Below are 20,776 nucleotides of genomic sequence, written 5' to 3' on the forward strand. Positions count from 1 at the left end.
AGCTCTTCCCTTTTTGGGATTAATTTATCGGAATGGTAATAATGTTTTAACACTGAAACAGGATGCTTCTTGTGCACCAAAAGTGTCTTGTTATTGCCCTAAGTTCTACAACCAAAAAAACGGAGACTACTTCTTATGTTGGTGTTTTCCAATCTGCTCCTTGGCTGTTTTGCTCCCTCCAAGCCCCTGCCAAATAGTCTGTGGGTCCTCGAGGACCGGACTGGGAAGCAGTGTCTTATGTGGTTAAGAAGAAGGTGGTAATGAAGGCAAAAAAGGGGATGCTGGTGCTCAAAAACAGTGATTCCCAATCCAATCCTTGGGGACCCCCACAGAGTCCAGATTTTTGCTCCCTCACAGACAGTCCCCCGGTTTAGAGTCCCTGATTGGGAAGCACTGTTTTTGCTCCCTCATGAGATGTAGCGGACGCCACTTTGAGGTTCTCCAGGATGGGTATAGATAGATGCTCCTTCACGTTGACTCATATCAGCAGCGGGAACGGGAAGTACAGAACGAAGAGAGCATTTAGGTCACTGTGTCACAAAGTGCTGCGGAAGCTCTCTACATGCTCTTTATCTGTTAGGGAGCAAGTAAAATAAGCTACATCTGAGTAGGGAACTAAAAAGGGATTTTATAAGATCAACGGCCCTCGTCGTGGATAGACCATAGTGCGACAAATTTTCAAAACACTGAGATACTACTTTTGGTGGGAATTCATGTTTGTTTTATTAATTATCTTATACTACTTTTATTATAGTGAATTTCCAGAAGAGGACAGATCACATAGCAGTGTTCAGAAGTCCCTCATTTTGCAGTGGGCCCACTGGTGTTTAATATCAAATGCTTACTCTCTTTGCGCACTTTCTTAGACCAGACTGCTAGCTAAATTGCCTCCATGTACTGTAAGGTGCCAGTATAGAGCTCCGTTTCACTCCACATCTGTTGGGTCTGTATCTGATAAAGTCAGATTCAAAGGACCAGCAAGGTTTTCATGCTGCTCTTCTGGGGACCATCTCATTTCATTTTACCTACTTAATAGGTCCCTTAAACATGGGAAATGGCATTGGGTGGTCTTTTAGGTGGGCATCATATAAAAACTTACATTCAGTAGTTACAGTAATGTAAAGGAATGGCCCTCTCATTATTGTCTAATTACACACAAGTTTATAATGCCATAAAATTCATTGGTTTTTCATGAGTATCACACTTTTAGCTTCCAACTGCTTACCCTGGAGAGGGTGCGGGGGGTATCACAGGTAGCGTTGGGAAAAAAGTAAGTGCCCCACCCTATATGACATGCCAATCCTTCGCAGCACGCACGCACGATACGTGGGAGGAAATTGTAGGGAGAGCGTGACGTCACAGGGGGAATCCAGACCCGAAACGCAGGAAATGTGAGGAATGGAAAATCGCATGATTTCATTTAAAATACATTATAGTACTGTTATGCATTACTTGCGATAATATCTTGTTTTTCAAGAAAATAGAGGGCTACTATCAAGCATGGAGCCTATTGCTATTCCCTCCGTATTCCACCAAAAGGTGGCGCTCTCGGGTTTTCAAAGGACCGAAACGCCCCAGTCTTCACAACGCGTTCTTTACCGTAGGATAGCACAGAAATCATTTTACACTGAGTAAATCAGTGCTCGGTGACTGTTACGTTATATGTATAACGTGAAAATACAGGACGATGCGGAGTTTTAAAAATATCGATGAACTTGCAATGGCTTTAAATGTCTTATTTAAAAGTAACGGCCCAAATAAAGCAAGAGAACTAAAATGAACAGTGTGCTAAAATGAACAAAATGTGAATGCATCTGAAACGGAATGCAGTGCGAGGCCAAAGGCGTCATGCATTTTTGTATTTGTATTATCATTATTATTTAAAAAATTAATTCATCCCCTTAACTTTTTTAAATGAAACGCCATATATAGACTATTTTTAACGCGAAGACGCGCTTTAAAAAGAGCTCTCCTATATGTATCTGAGGTGTTTAAGCATGGAGGGTCACTGTAAAATGTCACTCCTTTGCAGTGACAGGCAGGTGACAGTCCTCGTGTTTGATCAAACTTTTTGTTTCGGCACTGTTATGTTAATAGGCTTTCTGAGCGAGCGGAGCCCATTGGCTACGAGTCCGAGTCATTTTCCCATTTAAAGCCTGACGTCAGGGCGCCTATAAAACTCAGCAATGCTTTTAAACTCATCCGCTGCCCGTCCCTTAAATATCAACAGCACGCGGCGTCTTCCATGCACGACTGCCTTTCTTTTGGTTTTGAGTTTTTCCTTTTTAATCTGGTTGCACAGTGAAGTTGCGCACACGATGCTGTGAAATGCCGTTAACTGTGTGAAAGCTGTGATATTGTCGGGCGCAGAGAGGCAGGGAGCGCCTCCGCGAAGGACAGCTGATCCTTCACACTAACTGCGCATTCCAAACAGAAAGAAAAAGCCCATTTTTAAAATAAACAGCGATTCAAACTGGCTCACACTCTTTGCAACCAGAACAGTCTGACAGCTGCTCTTCAGCCCCTTTGGAGGACTGTCAGCAGCAAGAGGATGGCATCAGAGCTGGCGATGAGCAGCCCCGACCTGCCCACCAGTCCCCTGGCCATGCAATATGTTAATGACTTCGATCTGATGAAGTTTGAAGTGAAGAAGGAGCCGCTGGAGCCCGATCGCAGCATCAGCCAGTGCAGCCGCCCGATCGCCGGGGGATCCCTGTCTTCCACCCCGATGAGCACGCCTTGCAGTTCGGTACCTCCTTCTCCGAGCTTCTCGGCGCCCAGTCCGGGCTCCGGGAGCGAGCAGAAGGCGCACTTGGAGGATTTCTACTGGATGACCGGTTACCAGCAGCAGTTGAATCCCGAGGCTTTGGGCTTCAGCCCCGAAGACGCCGTGGAGGCGCTGATCAGCAGCACTCACCAGCTTCAGACCTTCGATGGATATGCTAGAGGGCAGCAGTTTGCCGGTGCAGCCGGAGCAGGAGGCACCATGGCCGGAGAAGAGATGGGATCTGCCGCCGCAGTGGTGTCTGCTGTCATTGCGGCTGCTGCAGCCCAGAACGGAGCTCCTCATCACCACCACCACCACCACCACGCCGGGGGTCATCACCAGGCGTCCGGGGTTCAATCTAATGGCAGCTCAGGGGGAAACCACCAGCACATGCATCTGGACGATCGGTTTTCGGACGAGCAGCTGGTGACCATGTCGGTGCGGGAGCTCAATCGGCAGCTACGCGGGGTCAGCAAAGAAGAAGTGATCAGGCTTAAGCAGAAAAGGAGGACCCTCAAAAACCGAGGCTATGCCCAGTCGTGCCGCTTCAAGAGGGTTCAGCAGAGGCACGTCTTGGAAAGCGAGAAGACCCAGCTAATTCAGCAAGTAGACCACCTCAAACAAGAGATCTCCAGGCTGGTCCGGGAGAGGGATGCGTACAAGGAGAAGTACGAGAAGCTTGTCAGCAATGGCTTCAGAGAAAACGGCTCCAGCAGTGACAACAACCCTTCGTCTCCAGAGTTTTTCATGTGAGTCTCAGCTTAACCAGAAACAAATCAAACGCGACAGCTCCTTTACTAAAAGTTGTCCACGCGAATAACTTTTGTTTGGAGCTCGATAGACCAAGAAACCAGTTCTGCGTTATTGTTTTTTTTTCCAGCCTTCCTTTTTTTTATTATTAATATAATTATTTCACTATGAGAATCAGGGTTTACTCAACTTATATATCACATTTTGGTGGCTTGCAATAGAAAGATCCAATTTGTCATCGAAAGCAGTGTTCTTCATTTTGAAGATTGCTCGTTGAAACCTGCCATGAATTTTGTAATCCAACTTCCACTATAAGTGCTAGTCTTAGTCGGTGTTATAGTTATTGTATTTAGCCACTAAGTGCTTAGTATGATAAGCAGTTCATGAAGGCATATCAGATTTTTGTTTTATTTTTTATTATTTTTGTATTTTAAAAGAAAATGTAAATAGGCCATATTTCATTTTACATACTTAATTTTAATACTTTGACTATATATAGTGAACGTATACATAGTACTAATGACGCGCGCGTGTTTTGTGTGCGTGCGTCTAATCAAAACTTTTTATTTTTAGTAATCTGGTTCGCCTAAATATCAGTAGCGATGTAAAGTGACGGCTGCCGAAACTACCTTAAGTAGTAAATGCTCTGATTTTATTATTGTTACTATTATTTTATTTAAATTTCTACGGATTGCTCTGAGCCCACCATTTCACCCCGTGCTCACCCCACGCATTACTCACGTTTTGTGTTTGTCAGGTAAATGACAGTATATCGCCATAATGACATGTAGTACTGTTTTCAGATTCTAAATATCATTGTATAGTCCTGCATGCTGGACATGTAGGCTTTTTATTTTCTTTTTTATGCTTGAATGTGAATTTCACCTGATAACTAGCATGCCTTCCAAAACTTTATTTTATTTCCCGATCACTTTGTGGGATTCTTTATCACCAGCCGTGACAACGCGCCCCATCATGGCATAATTATTTGCCTGATAACGATTTTTGCAATGTTGGACCCCCGTAATGCACAGTAATTCCCCTGAAGAATGTCGTTTAACACTAGATTTACCGAGTTTTTATTCTCTGCTGAGAGTCCCAAGGTGTTTGTCACCCCTGCTGTGATTTTCGCAGGTCTTCAGCCCCATCCTCCTCCTGCTTTTGTTGTGCAAACACACCCATTACCTGTGAGGCCTGGCGCATTTGCATTTTTTACTCAGAGTAGCTCAAATCCAAGGCAGGCTAAACCTCTGTGTGTGACATGGAAACCTTCACAAAAGTCTGCCATATCTATACCAAATATCCCACACGCTGACTGACCTGCAAATATGAAAGACACACATTCACAAAATATATGGAAACACAAGTCTGTGTTATTTATAAAACAAATTGAGTGAAAATAGAATGAAAAGTTGCTAATAGAATGAAATGAATAAAATGAAAACATGCTAACACTTCAGTCTCCAATGCATGTTTGTATATAAATGTCATAAGCTGAGTGAAGTCATGGTCCATGGTTTTTGGCATGCTCATACACATACAGAATAAAATGTCATTTCATTTTCATTGGCCATCACTGAATTATAACACCAAAAGTGAATTTTGTTTTTGTGTGATCTCTCCAGCTTTGCATGTTTGGCTGTTCACGTTAAAATTGATGTATCCGTGCCTCAGTTCCAGGTTCATCTCTTCGTCATCTTTCTGCCTTTTGTCTCAGTGGTTACTGTCCCACACAGTCTGTCTATCTTTCAAAGTCTGTGTTTGCAGCGTTTGAAAACCCAGTGACCATCATCCCTGTATTTGGCAATGGAGTTCCTTGGCTAGAAGAATCGGAAACAATCTTCTTTTTCCTTTCCACCCTGTAGATGCTTTGTACAGAACGTAGGCATTCACGGCCACCAAGTCCAGCATGTTGTAAAACACAGCTACTGGCCACTTGCTTGTTGCTGCTCGTACTGAATACATGCGCGCCATTCTAAACACTGACGTGGAGAATTCCTCTCCCTGTGCAGTGTCCTTTGCCAATGGAGGAAGTTCACGGCAAACGTTATTCACCATGCCCAGTAAAGTGAAGCAGTCTGTGTGACAGTGACAGTGAGGTGAAGAAATTGTCCATTGTGACATTTCTCCCGTCATCCAGAAATGACTCCATCAGACTCATGACCACGTTCTCTGCCAGCCTTCACCAAGAACTGTGCTGAAAGTTTCACTCCAGGAGAACACATGAACATAGATGTACAGCTGTTCTCGACCAAGGTTCATTGTCCATGCAGTATATTTACATTTACATTTACATTTACAGGATTTGGCAGACGCCCTTAGCCAGAGCGACTTACATAAGTGCTTTGAGACTCTGCAATGAATTTCCGATGCTAGCTCAATAAGGACCCCAGCTACGAATACTATCTCTGAGAACGCCATTGAGTAGTGCAGAATTTTTATTTTATTTTATTTTTTTAAAACACACACCAGAAAAAGAGTCGAGTAAGAATATAGAAGTTCTACGTCAGGTATTTCTGAAAAAGAAAAGTTTTGAGTCGTCGCTTGAAGACATTCAAGGATTCAGCTGTTCGGACATCTAGGGGGAGTTCATTCCATCAATTAGGTGCCAGGACAGAGAAGAGCCGAGATGCGTGTCTTCCTTGTGCCTTGAGGGGAGGTGGGACCAGTCGAGCAGTGCTGGAGGATCGGAGAGATCGTGGTGCAGAGCGGGGTGTGATGAGGTCCTTTAGGTAGGATGGTGCCAGAGAATTTTTGGCTTTGTATGCGAGCATCAGTGTTTTGAATCTGATGCGTGCAGCTACAGGAAGCCAGTGGAGGGAGCGCAGCAAAGGAGTGGTGTGGGAGAACTTGGGAAGGATGAAAACAAGACGAGCAGCTGCATTCTGAATCAGTTGGAGGGGACGGATGGCGCTCAGTGGTAAACCCGCTAGAAGCGAGTTGCAGTAGTCAAGGCGTGAGATGACGAGGGACTGGACGAGTATCTGGGTAGCCTGGGTGGAAAGAAATGGACGTATCCTCCTGATGTTAAAGAGGAGAAACCGACAAGAGCGAGAAAGACTGGTGATATGTGAGGAAAATGACAACCGATCATCTATGGTAACTCCAAGGTTTCTAGCAGAAACCGAAGGACGGATCAGGGAGTTGTCAAAGGAGATCGCAAGGTCCTGGAGGGGGGATGAGTCAGCCGGGATGTAAAGCAACTCAGTTTTACTAGTTTTGAGTTTTAGCTGGTGAGTGGTCATCCAAGATGAGATGTCTGCCAAGCATGTAGAGATCTTAGTGGAGACATGAGTGTCTGAGGGAGGGAAGGAGAGGATGAGTTGAGTGTCATCGGCATAGCAGTGGTAGGAGAAGCCATGTGAGGATATAACTTCGCCAAGAGATTTAGTGTAGAGGGAGAATAGGAGAGGGCCAAGAACCGAGCCCTGAGGGACACCGGTGGAAAGACAACGTGGAGTAGATGTGGATCCATTCCATGTCACTTGGTATATCGCATCCAAGCCGGACAAATTTGGGATCAAGTTCTGGATGGCCACGGATTTGGAGACCAAATACGTCTGCAACGTGTCCCCTAACTTGGGAAAGGACCCCAGTCACCAGAAAAGGGAGAGGCTGGCAGAGAACATGGTCATGAGTCTGATGGAGCCATTTCTGGATGACGGGAGAAATGTCACAACGGACAATTTCTTCACCTCACTGGCACTGTCACACAGACTGCTTCAGCGCAAAACAACACTACTGAGCACAGGGAATAAAGTTTGGTATGAACTTCCTCCAATTTCAAAGGACACTGCACAGCAAGAGGAATTCTCCGCGTCAGTGCTTAGAAGTGGCAGTGTCTCCTTGACAATTTATGCACCTAAAAAAACAAGATTGTGTGTGTTCTGAGTTCCTTGGACCAAGATGTGGCGATCTGTGAAGGCAGAAAGAGGAAACCCAACACGATAACAGACTATAACCACATGAAGGTATGTGAATGTGTGTATAATTTTACATCAGTGCTACAATGTTTTCTGATATGTACTATACAGGCCTATATAGAAAGAAGGTAGAAAAAAGCAAATACACTCATGACTCTCTCTCTCTCTGCTGTTATAGTGTGGTGTAAATGTGTTGGACCAAATGGCGCGCATGTATTCCGTAAGAGCAGCAACATGCAGGTGGCCAGTAGCTGTATTTTACAACATGCTGGACCTGGTGGTGGCAAATTCCTACGTTCTGTACAAGGCATGTACAAGGTGGGAAGGCAAAAGAAGATTATTTTTGAGTCATCTAGCCAAGGAACTCCATTGCCAATTTATGCCACAAAAGGCTATGGGGACAGAGGAAGGCTGCTGCTGTGCCAGGACTTGTATGGACAACTCAGTGTCAGGTACAGGAGAACTGCAACAGAAACCGCAGCAGGTTTACCAGTGCAAAGTGTTACAAATTCACTTGCGCCAAATGCAGGGATGATGGTCACTGGGTCTGCAAACACTGCAAAGTTTGAAACACTCAATTTTTTTTATAAATAAAACAGACTTGTGCTTCCATATATTTTGTGAATGTGTGTCTTTCATATTTGCAGGTCAGTCAGCATGTGGGATATTTGGTATAGATATGGCAGACTTTTGTGAAGGTTTCCATGTCACACACAGAGGTTTAGCCTGCCTTGGATTTTAGCTGCTCTGAGTAAAAAAATGCAAATGTGCCAGGCCTCACAGGTAATGGGTGTGTTTGCACAACAAAAGCAGGAGGACAATGGCCCAAGAAACTCTCAGCAGGGATGCTAGTAGGTGTTAGGCCCAGGGAATTTACGCAAATTTGCGTAGATTTGGCAGTTCTAGTGTTAAAGATGCCATTCAGGTTCAGGATATGCAGGAGAGGAATAGACCTGAAACGTTTCTAAAACGCGCCACTCCTTCTCGGGGATGTAAACCGTTTCCGTGCTTTGTTTATTTAACAAAACCATATTCCTGTCATCTGAATCTAATTATAATTATACAGATATTCCATCTTTATGCCTAAACGGTCATTATTGTGCTACAGGTGGATATTCAAATGAAAGTGTCTGGAAAATTAGGCGCACGTGCACTAATTTGTTTCTTTCTTTATTGTTTGTTTGTTTTTAATTATTATTATAATTTATTTTTTGTTGTTGTTTCAATTAATTGCTTATGAAGGAAGGTGACCATTTTTTTTCTTTACAGAATTTCTTGTAAATACCCCAAAATATTTTGTAGCTTTCCCATGCAGTACAGTACAATACATAACAAATCAAATCTGCCGTTGCACATCTTGCTATACCATTGACTTCATTTAAACCAAAGTGTACGGAAGGAACCGGTTTCATTTTAAGCCAACGGTGACACCCAGAGTTTGTTTAATTATGTTAAGAATCGGACTAAAATGCACTAGAGCATTCTGCAGTCATATATTCCAGAATGGAAACGTCTTAAAACATTAATATACAGAAAATCTTTGAAATGAAATATGCATGTAATTGCTGGAAAAGTTTGCTTTTTTTTGTTATGTGATATCAGGACTGTTTGGGTTGCGTTATGCGAGGCAGTAACGAAAATATGTTAATATAGGAACTAATGTCTGGACATTTATAAAATGCAGAGATTGATACTCTGCTTGGGAAAATATCATTTATCAATAAAATAAAATTAAAGAAAATTGTTAACGTTCTTTTTATATCTATTTTGCTGTGCAAAAATATTTTACTTACTAACCGTGTGTAATGTTCATATGTGAGTTCTCCCATTTCATACAATTAAACCACATGTAATAAATGATGCGTTGAAAATTGGGCTTTATCTAGTCGTCAGTTTCATTTATTGTTTATGTTCTTATTTTAAGAGAAGGTGTAGGAATCGTGCTTAAGTGCACGCAGCTGACAGATTAACAATGCTATCAGCAAGGATAATCAAGTAATGGCAGCTGACGTTCCTGCAATTCTGTAATGCATTTTCCTTTTAGTTACAGCTGTAAATAAATCTTTGCTTTAAATGGAAGTATTTCCTTTTTAAAGTAATTGGACATAACTGAAAAGTAAATTAGCTAATATAGAGTTTATGAAGCCGAATATTTCCGCCTTGTATTAATATCTGTAGGCCTATATTATAGGCTATGTCAGACACCGGGTTTTGTACTTTGCGGGAAATGCGGAGCGCTCCGCACAACTGTTACATTAAAATTGTCCCTAATTTACAGAAACCTGTTCTGGACCTTTATCTTTTTTGCAGAAGTAGCTTAACATATCCTTTTATAATAAGTTATAGATATAAGTAGCGCCATGTAAGCATTGTTATGATACACTGGAAAATTAGGGATGCGTAGGTGCCCTCCGTTGTTTGTAACCGGTTTTGGGTGCATCTATTATCGAATCAACTGAATGACAGAGCAGAACAGCAGAAAATATCACTTAAAAGTAACTGCGACGACTATAACTTGATTCAAAGCGAAAAGCGTGACTGCAAACCATTGGGAGTTTATTCCTCGCGACTGCAATTTGAAATTAACGACGTAAGTACGTTTAAACTGCGATTTCTAACATTGTAGTACTGAACTGTCTATATTTTAGTCCGTACCGGTTATCATTCCTATGAATTCCATGCGTGTCTTGATTACTGTTTTTCCCAAAATATACTCATGCTGTACAAGTCATCGCGGTCTTAATAAGGCTGGAAAACTGCCGTGATTAAGTTGCTGTTTACTTATTTATCATCATGCAGACTTACAAATAAACGTACAAACAGAGACCGAATTAATCTGAACCTAAAATTAAGTTTACTACTTTTTTTCTTGCGGAATCCCCGCAAAAATGGATTTAAGTGCCGGTGGGTAGAGTATAGATAAGAATTGCAGACGCACGTAAAAGAAACGAATGTTTCAACCCAATGTCATCCCTGATTTATTTTTAAAAGTAACTGTTCAGTATATTTGTTCGCTCTTTATATTTTAACCTGTGTTCAAATGCACAACGTATTAACACTGGTTTAGTGTGTATACATCCATACTTGCTCTCGTTTTTATTGATATATAATGTTATATAAATCGGTATTGCAATGCCAGATTTCACAAATGTTTTTTCTAATGATATGAGCGAATCTCAATACGGAGATGCCTTTCCTTTTAGTTTTAGCATGTACATTATTGTAACCCTCACCTCACCGCCTTGGACATGTTTATGCTCTTAGAAAAGTCTGACTGAGTCATAATTCGATTACTGAAATTAACTTACTAATAACGAACTAATGAACTTCTGTTCAGAGCCAGGGAATGAGGTATTTTTACTGATGCGACCTAGTCACTATAAATGCCTTTGTATTCAGCTTCAATAGGTGTTGTAAGAGTCTGACGGTAACTTAATTTCCAGACACAAACCAGTACTCCCACAGAAACATGCTAACAAATGGTGATGTTGATTTGGACGGCAGTAATCATGGGGCACAGTAAAGAGAAGGCCTTGTAAGATAACGATTAAAGGGGGATTTCTTCAGATGTTCCGAATGACAACGGACACACTGATTGTCGCACGTCCCTTAAGGCCTGTGTTCGACTGCATATGGTGTGCTTCTATCGATTTGCACTCTCCGGCAGTGTAACTAAAATGTGTGAGCTGAGGAATCCTTTAGTATCATAGAAAATCTCGCAAACACTTTTTTTCACTATTGACCTCAGTTGGCCAGCAAAAAGCTGCTACCTGGACAGCGTGAGGATACGTCTCCCTCGCCTCGCCTGGCCTGGCCTCGCGTCCGTCCCACGGCAGTCAGAGAGTCGCTGGGCTTGCCGCTGTCGTTCGTGTCTTTGCCCGAGTGAAGTCGCACTCCGGCCTGTGTTAGACGCCTCCGGGTGAGTTCAAGCAATGCTTAAAAAGCTGAAAATAAGCGGGAATTGGGGAAGCCCCCGTCAGCTTAAATAAACCCCATTAGGGTAAACTGCTGGCTCTTCAGAAAGTGACCATTAATAGCCCCTCCACCCGAACACTCTACGGAGCGTCTCTAAGATTTACACCAAATGTTCTGGCTGACCAGGAGCGGATGTCGCTCCTCTCTTTCATTTTCTCTCTCCACACTGACAGAATTTCATTATTAGTCAGTCAGGAGACGCTGCTCTGAATTATTCTGATTTATTATTACGATGTTATCAAATGAGGGACTAAAAGGCATCAACTACACTAAAGTCATTCAGACGCATTCAGATGAACGTATGTGAACATATCACTTCCTGCTGAAAACGTGTCACTGCTGTGAGTTTTTCCTCTTCTCGATTGTGTTGGTTCATTAATTACAGTTCTAAGTATACATAATTAATGTAATTAAAATCATAATTGCCATGAGTGCAGCTAGTCCTCTGTCATAGTAATGGCCTTGAAACTTGGTGTCAGCAGTACGGGATGAAATTGACATCCATCCATCCATCCATCCATCCATCCATCCATCCATTTTCCAAACCGCTTATCCTACTGGGTTGTGGGGGGTCCGGAGCCTATCCCGGAAGCAATGGGCACGAGGCAGGGAACAACCCAGGATGGGGGGCCAGCCCATTGAAGTTGACATATGTTTTCCTTTAGAAGCTGAACGCGTCTGAATGAAAGTAAATCATTGATTTGTATCTTACTATTGCTCAAAATTGTGAGAAAGGGAAAAAATAAGATTTATACTGTCTGTAAAATCCGTGAGTATCGGTCCATCCACTGTCGGCATTCACTAGGGGAACAACGGAGCGGAATGCTGATCCCAGCACAGTTTTATGTGGTACAAAAAGGACAGATTCTGCCTCCTTAGTTTTAAGAAATGCATGGTATACTAAATGCACATTGTGTACTAAATGCACATTGTGTACTAAATTTTTGCAAATAAAAAAAAATAGATGAAAAAAGCCAGGCACTATTTGATGGACTGGGATAGCACAGCATTTAAAGACCTGAGCGAGTGATAAAAACTGTCACAAGATAGCAGGACCTTGTTAGGGTGGACATCAGTCTTAATATACCTCCGGTTCTAAGGCTTTAGGAAGCCCTAAGAATGCGATATCAGAATGTGCCGAAGCATTATGTTAAATACAGTGCAGCACTGTGTTTGATATTCCAGAGAGGCTAACAGATAACATTTTACAAATTCAGAGCCTTGCCTTTGCGTCTTACAAGATGACCTTAGTACTGTACTACACACTGTGCTATACGCTATGTACAATATATACTTACTCTACATTTACCGTATATATTGTATGAAGGGTGCAATATGTTTCGCTTGTAGTTTTAAGCTGTTTGCTGTGTTTCTATGGAGACAATATAGTTGCTGAATGACGGTGTGGTGGTCTGGGCTGAGCCCCTCGCTTTGCTACACCTGCACCTTAAAGCCACCTTGTGATTTATCCTCCTCCATCCTCGGCTCTTGCTCTTCCTTCTCTTCCTCCTTCTCTTCCTCCTCCTCGGCCCGGCAAGGTGACCTGCAGGAACTTTGCAGGCCTTCCATTTGTCCGGGAAGCCGCATAGCATCCCCCTTTACCTGGGGAATCGCCTCAGCAGCGAAACTGATGGGGTCCTGCGGGACGATGGCTGAAGGGACCTGATGGAGGAGGAACAGGAAGGCAGGAGGACCTCATGGAACAGGAAGGCAGCTTTTGTCAATTGCTCATACGAGGAAAGAAAATGATCTCGTCGTGTCGTCGTGGCCTTTCCTCCGGGTTCTCCGGTTTCCCCCCACAGTCCAAAAACATGCTGAGGTTAATTGGAGTTGCCACATTGCCCATAGGTGTGCATGCGCGTGTGAATGGCGTGTGAATGTGTCCTGTGATGGGTTGGCGCCCCATCCAGGGTTTTTCACTGCCTTGCGCCTGTAGTTTGCTGGATACGCTCTGGATCCCCACAACCTGGGCTATGGAAAATGGATGGATGATAACAACCACAACAACAATGAAAATAATAATATAAATTTCACGCACTTACCTGGAGGAAAACATTTACTGCAAAAACCCTAATGTCTGAGTGACTCTATGATCCATAGGCAAGTATATAAAAATGTTGAAATATACTTAAATAACAGGCTAGTGTATTTTTCTCTTTTTAGTCACATTTTAAAAATGGAACTGGAAACTCACCTCATGAATTCTATATTAAAATGAGTATGTAAAGGCAGACAGAGGGCTGTAGTGGAGCAGCCAGCTACATTTGGGCCCGTTGGGTTGTGAGGATGTACTGACAGCCAGACTGCTAATTTACACCAGGGAAGAGCCCGGGTTAGTTGCTGCGTGTGAACGTACCGTAGTAAGAACTCTTACTGCTGTTAAATGGGTAACTGCACACATTATATGCACTGTGCTGCTGACACACTCTGGGTCACTGTCAAGGATTCCTGTAGATGTGCTCGCTTCAGTTTCAATAGATATAATTATTATGATTATTATTAGTAATAATAATAGTGTGTGACTGAGGGGTGGTACCACTGAGGCCGGGTTGTAATAATCGGTGACTTTCTGTTGCTGACCAGTGTGACCTGGTGCCCAGGGTGCAGTCAGAACCGTGAGGGACAGTACGTGACGGTAACTGCGTCTCACGCCGGCTGAACCTCACACAGCAGAACCTTCTAGGGCAAGAGTACCTCTTACACCACGTTGACGTCTGAGGAGGGATAAATTAAAGAAAGATTTGATTAAACAGCCTGAGTGAGCGAGACTAAATTAAATCTGCTGCCGTGAGTTTCAGTATTTCCAGCTTCAGCATTCCCCCTCGTCTCCAGCTTCAGCATTCCCCCTCATCTCCAGCTTCAGCATTCCCCCTCATCTCCAGTTTCAGCATTCCCCCTCATCTCCAGCTTCAGCATTCCCCATATATCCAGCTTCAGCATTCCCCCTCGTCTCCAGCTTCAGCATTCCCCCTCGTCTCCAGCTTCAGCATTCCCCCTCATCTCCAGCTTCAGCATTCCCCGTATATCCAGCTTCAGCATTCCCCCTCGTCTCCAGCTTCAGCATTCACCCTCGTCTCCAGCTTCAGCATTCCCCATATATCCAGCTTCAGCATTCCCCCTCGTCTCCAGCTTCAGCATTCCCCCTCGTCTCCAGCTTCAGCATTCCCCCTCGTCTCCAGCTTCAGCATTCCCCCTCATCTCCAGCTTCAGCATTCCCCGTATATCCAGCTTCAGCATGGGGTGCCGGTCCTTCACAGAGTATTTATAGTATAACATATTTGTTTATATATACACAAGTCATGTAAAAAGAGCTTCTGGACTTTTCATTTATTTTGCAAAAAATGTTTGACTAACAGCATTTTTGTTCTGCAAAGTGACCCGGTTGTACATCATTTATGACTGATTTTAACGAAACACAAATGTTACGTGTCGTCTGTGTTTGAAATTGTGTCATGTGATCAATGTCCATGCATGTGCCCATACTGAGTGTCACCCACTTTATTTTGTATCCTCATGGGATCTTGACTATTGCAAGCTAACCTGTTAGCGTTGGCCGTTATCATCAAGCTAGCCTGTTAGCGTTGGCCGTTATCATCAAGCTAACGATAGCATGGATTACAGAGGTCACAGTGTGTCTCTGTCTCTCTGCCTCTTCCTCTCTGTAAGTTTCACTCTGCCTCTTATCATCCACCAATTCAGGTCCTCAAGAAAGTTTCTGCATCTGTGACAGAGAATAACAGCCAGTGCCCTTGGCCTGGACCCTCAGGTAAAACGTCACTCGTCAAAACACGCTGGATCAATGGCTCTTTCCTGTTAGTGCGCTTGTTAAAATTTTCTTCTGTGAAAAGTGATTAGAGCAAACACACAAGTCCAGTTTTTGTGGGACATAGTTGGACTGTTAAGATATTTATTATTATTATTATTATTATTATTATTATTAAAATATAAATGAAAAAACAATTTGCAAAAAACAAAATTTTACACACATATTAAAGCCACCTGCTTGACTAATTGTACCTGCTTGGTATTATCTTAAATGAATAATTCTGTTGGTGTGTGACGCTGTGTTAGCGCAAATAGGCTTCAGTTTGTGGCTGAGTGTCTGCCTTGAATTGAAATGCCTGTGTATCTTATTCACTGTAAGCGTTGTGCCTTTTCACTGAAATACTGGAACCCTGCAGCAGAGATACTTTGGGTAAATTACGCTGTAATACTACGGAGAGCATTTTGCTGGCATCTCTTTATGCTGGCTTTGGAACAGCGAGCCCTTCGGGATCCCATGTGACCTCTTACAGAGGCTGACAGTGCCGGAGCTGCCTCTACAGCGTTGCATTCTCACCATAACCTATTGCTGTCGCTATGAGAAGCTGCGCGAGTAAGCAGAGATGTGGGTCCCCACACCGTCCCTGTGGGCCCCGGCTTTCGCTCCATAAGCACCACAGCGTCCTGCTCCTTGCCAGTACCGAGCTAGCTGGCCCTCCCCTCTCCTACCCTGCCGGGTACCTGGGTGCGGTAGCTCCACTGTTTAGGGGCGCTAAGAGACATGCTGCTAAATATAGGGTGGACAGCCCCCCCCCCGCTAGCATTTCTCCGCTGTCCCTCACTGTGCTAATTTTGGGAATCCTCCTTGGCTTTCTTTCTCGATGCCTATAGTTTTTTCCCCCTCTTTTCCCGCTGGCTCCTCTGGGAAGGCCGATCCCTCACGCAGCACCATGTGATGGAAGCTCTCCAGCTGCCAGGTGTATGACTTTGCAGCTGCCTGATGTAGCAGCGATGGCCGTGGTCTGGCCAGGTGTGCGCGCATCCACCAGCAGGGCGGCGCTGTAACGCCTCTCTCAGGCACTGGCCCGTCCCTCGCCGCTGCCCCGTTCCAGTTGTGAGTTCCGCAGCTGCTCCACATCAGCAATTATGCAGGATGGAAATAACTCTGTGCCTAATTTTAGGCCTTTTTAGGGCAACGCTGCCTTTATTCGTTGTTTTTATTATTTATTCAAAGCAGGAGAGGTTCGTTTCTTCTCGCCCTTTAATAAAAAGGAAATAAATGATTTATAATGAGTGCGGGGGATAAACTGACAAAATGACAGGTTTACCGTTGAGTGAGAGCTGAATGTGAATGCTCCAGTAAGGGAAGGACGTGTGGGATGAGCAGAAAGCACGTTTTCCTCCTCTTCCGAGCATTTCCATTTCAGGGAATCTCTGTGCTGAACCGTTGCATCTTTGATGTTGGTGTTTGGTCGGCACGGTGATTTTATGCGGGTCCCGTCTTCCGACAGCAGCTCACAGTGGCATCAAACAGTCGAGGCACGTTGCTGGAGAGGGTACCGAGGAAAGCGTGAGACAGCCCGCGGCACCTGCATGTCCTTGAAATGGCCGGCTTTTTGAACGCGGCCCCTTTGGGTCGGTTTTCAGTATCGTGACTTCTCTTTCTATGGGGACGGACACCCAATCTGCTCGCTGGATGTGACTGACAGGCTGGGACAAGGTGCGCAGGGGTGCAGAGCGGGCTATCGGATCAGGACCGGGCTGGCGGATCAGGACCGGGCTATCGGATCGGGCGGAGGGGCTGGGATGCCGGAAATAAGACGAGACCTTTCTTTCCCTTTGGGATCGAAGGCTTTCTGGTGTCTGAGGTCCCTGGTCAATGAGGAGCGAGAGCAGCAGCCTGCCCGAGCGGCCAGGGGAAACTCGATGCACCTCTGCAGTGTCGGGACGTCCACCTTCGAACACCAGGGCGGTGCTGGGGGGGGGGGGGGGTGGGCAGACCCCCGTCTGTGGGCCCCATCGAGAGACACAAATATGTGATGTAGATGGAAGGCTGCATTTCATGCTGAACACTGTTTCTCGCCTTTCAGGTGTGTCGAAATGCAATGTTTAAAGCTTAAAACACGCACACACATGGACACACAGAGACACACAAACGGACACGCACACACACGGACATGCACACACACGCACACACATGGACAGACACACATGGACCCGCACACCACAGGATTCGCTGGGTTAGCCAGGGGTGGGGGTATGCTTCCCTCGCCAGTGTGTGCTGCTTTTCACAGCTGGTGCAGATGTGCCTCTGCATGTCTCTCCACTGCAGAGGCCAAGGCGTGACCGTGCAGTGGTGAGAGGGCAAGGCCACGCTCTCTCTCTCGCTCTCTCTCTCTCTCTCTCTCTCTCGCTCTCCTACTCACTTTCCCTTCCTCCATTTGAAAGTTTTAAAACTGCCTTTTGATCCTGCGAGGGGTTGCTGCCATGGACCCTTGACCTGCATTAGGGTTCGACTCGCTGCATGAGCAGAGTCCTGGGAGAGGAGGTGCTGTCGGAGGGGGAGGCCTGCATGATTTATATCCATGGGGAGCCGTGCAGACTGACACTGAACACACACCGGGGGTTTTCATTTAGCTGGGGGCAGTTGAGATGTTTGTTTATAAATACAAAGGGGTAGGCCTTGTCCAAACGCTGGTCTTTCAATGCCCCACCCCCCCCCCCCCCCCCCCCGCTTTCTTTAAAAATAGTTAATTTTTTTAAGACGATCTTGAGAGTGTAGCTCACATGTCCGACAGAGAGAGAGAGAGAGAGAGAGCCTGATGTGAACTCGCTGACCACGTGCAGCAGAGAGGAGCTGCAGAGGAGTGGCGGTGCGTGGGGGAGGCAGGCCGGGCAACTGGCAGGCGTGGGCCGGTGATCTGCCTCACAGGAGCTCCCAGTGCAAGCTGTTCCACCATTGAAACTCCCAAGAGGGTCCTGCGAATTCCCTCAGACTTATAGATCTGTGGTCACTGGGTGTAGAATGAAAGGAGGGTTAGGGGTATCCACCCGTGCTGATGATGACAGGAATGGCATCATCCCGGGGGGGGGGCGTTGTCGAGGTCCATATCACAGGAGCACCTCAGCTCCTTCACAGAGAAGTCCTCAGGGAGAGTGTGATTTTTATTTTGGTATATATTCGGTAAACAGTCAGTATGGGATTCTGGGTGAAAATCACCTTATTCTGTAAATAGCCAGTAATGGATTCCAGGTAAAAATCATCTTATTCTGTAAATATCCAGTAAAGGATTCCAGTTAAAAATCATCTCTTTCTGTAAATGGCCACTAAGGCATTCTGGGTAAAAATCTTATTCTGTAAACAGCCACTAAGGGATTCTGGGTAAAAATCACCTTATTCTGTAAACAACCAGTAAGGGATTCTGGGTAAAAATCACCTGACTCTGTATACATCCATCCAAGGAATGAATACAGGTCACCTCTACACTGTCCAGCAGGCACAGGTTTAGTTTAAATAACAGGGTCACCTTTGCAGGATCTTGCCGTCCAACTGACACCACTTTCGTTTCCAGACCGAGCTGATATTTCCTGTAGGTTCCGGAAGGGCTGTGAAGCCCTCGTGGTGATGAACAAGCTCCATGCTGCCCTCCAAAGGTGCATTAACTTGACGTGCCAATCCCACTGTAAACCGCTTTACCCGCTAAAAACGCTAACGGCCCAGAATGCTCTGCACAGGCCTGGCTTCAAAGATGCAAACCGATCCAGCTCGCGGTGCCTGCAGCCTAATCACAGGACGGACGTGGAGGTATTTGCCAGCTTTTGGCGCGTGTTTACAACGTGGGCATATATGTTACCAATGTGATATCCCCAGGGATTCATTTTATGCCTTTTCAAACCCTCAACACTGAGTAATTAAATGGCTTTTGCTGACTGCCTGCAAACGACCTTAATGTACTCTCGCACAAACAGCTAGCTGTTAGCGTGGGGTCTCCCTGCTAACCCGGCCCTTGCCTGATCCCCCGCCATTAGCTTGTTGGTATTAGTCTGTGGGTATAATTAAATTTAGCCCTGGCTAACGGCCTGTGAATCACAGGGTGTTTTCCAGAGGACAGGGCACAATGTGTGATGAGGTGGACCCCTGTCTGTGCAGAACCGCTTCTCTGCTAATAGGACAGTTGCCTTGATACGGAACGATGACACATTAAGTGCAGAAATTATTGTCATGTTTAAGCAGTGTACTTAAGTGTCGCACAGTACGAGCAGTGTCACTGTGTTGCTGTGCACTGATTCGACACATGGGGAGCCGTGTTGTGTACGGCTCATTGGGTTAGGACGCTGTCTCTGTGATCGGAAGGTTGCCAGTTCAAATCCCAGACTCAGCAGAGTGAATTCATTGTTGGCCCCTGTAGCACGGCCCTTAACCCCTGTTGTCCCAGGGACCGGCTTACCCTGCTTTCTCAAAATATGTGTGTTGCTAAATGTAAAATAAAAGTTAAAACGGACCAACTGGTATGAATGGCCAACTGGAGAGCTTGTTAAAAGCAGCTGGTTAGGCCAGAACCGAACCCTCCCCAGTGTCGCTGCAGTCAGCACGGTGTGAATAAGCGCCACAGCATCTGCGAGATGAGAGGCGGCGCCCCATGCAGGCTGAGTGCAGTGCTGCTCCGCACTGGGCCCCACTGCCTCACGCTGCTTATTATCTTGATAAATAACTTCACCGCCGGGAAAGTGCTGAATTTTTGGTGCGCTGTCGTTTTTTTTGTGGCCTTTCATTAATTCCGAGCTCCCTCGCAGACACAGCGAAGCCCCTGGTGCGTCACCGTCGTCGGTTCTCGTCCATCTCGCGCTGCTACCCGCACCCCCGGTATGTTATTTGTTTACCCGTCCTTCTGTGTTTGCGCTCTTTCCTGGCTCAGAAACTCCAGATTCCGCTGACACTATGGTCCGGACGCCGCTCTCGCAAACTGAGAGTCCCGCTCCGTTTTGCTGACTGTTCTGTACCCCGGAGAGTGCGGGGCATTGTGGGATTGCGGTGGGATGGCTGCCAGCGTGTCCTGCTGCCTCTTCCTTACTATGGTGATTGGTGCTTCTCACTTCGGCTCCTGTTCACAATGACCTGGACTTAATGACGTAAAAACTCCAATAAACACGGTGTGACAATCGGGAATTTGGGAAGGGCCTCCCTCAACCACCATGGGGGGTGGGGTCAGACCCCTACTGACAGGCCTGGCTGCTCCTTTTTCTTATGACTCAGACTTTCCTATTTTTTCTCAAGGTCTGTTACTCCCCCCCCCCCCCCAATAGGACACACCTGACAGGGTCAGATAAAGGAGGAACGTTTACGTAATGGTGAGGAAGTGTGGCATTAAAGCCAGCGGTGACATACTGTAGTGCGCTAACCCAACACCATTCCGGAGTCATCCATAACCCTGCAGCTCTGTCCATGTGCTCTGCTGTGTCCCTGACATCCAGGGTGCTGACAGAGACAGTGGGTACCTCAGTGGGCTAGGACATCATGCCTATGATCGGAAGGTTGCTGGTTTGAGTCCCGGGGCAGACAGAATGATGTCACCACTGGACCTAGGAGCAAGACCCTTAA

The 20,776-nt window shown here is 45.5% G+C and overlaps 1 protein-coding gene across 2 annotated transcripts in view; it reads left to right on the plus strand.

The window, feature by feature from the left end:
- The first annotated feature begins 2,114 nt into the window (after window positions 1–2,114).
- LOC125706899 (transcription factor Maf-like) overlaps window positions 2,115–20,776 on the plus strand; it is a 75,054-nt gene continuing 56,392 nt past the window's right edge. The window contains exons 1-2 of one of the 2 annotated variants that reach the window (XM_048973765.1): window positions 2,115–3,516; window positions 15,115–15,181. In XM_048973765.1, coding sequence (XP_048829722.1) covers window positions 2,552–3,516; window positions 15,115–15,142 — 993 coding nt within the window. In that variant the 5' untranslated portion in view covers window positions 2,115–2,551 and the 3' untranslated portion in view covers window positions 15,143–15,181. Of the gene's footprint in view, window positions 4,572–8,346; window positions 9,182–15,114; window positions 15,182–20,776 lie in introns of those variants that run through there. The other variant, XR_007382094.1, reaches the window with a different exon arrangement.

This window comes from Brienomyrus brachyistius, chromosome 13 (genome assembly GCF_023856365.1).
Source record: "Brienomyrus brachyistius isolate T26 chromosome 13, BBRACH_0.4, whole genome shotgun sequence".
Lineage (NCBI taxonomy): Eukaryota > Metazoa > Chordata > Actinopteri > Osteoglossiformes > Mormyridae > Brienomyrus > Brienomyrus brachyistius.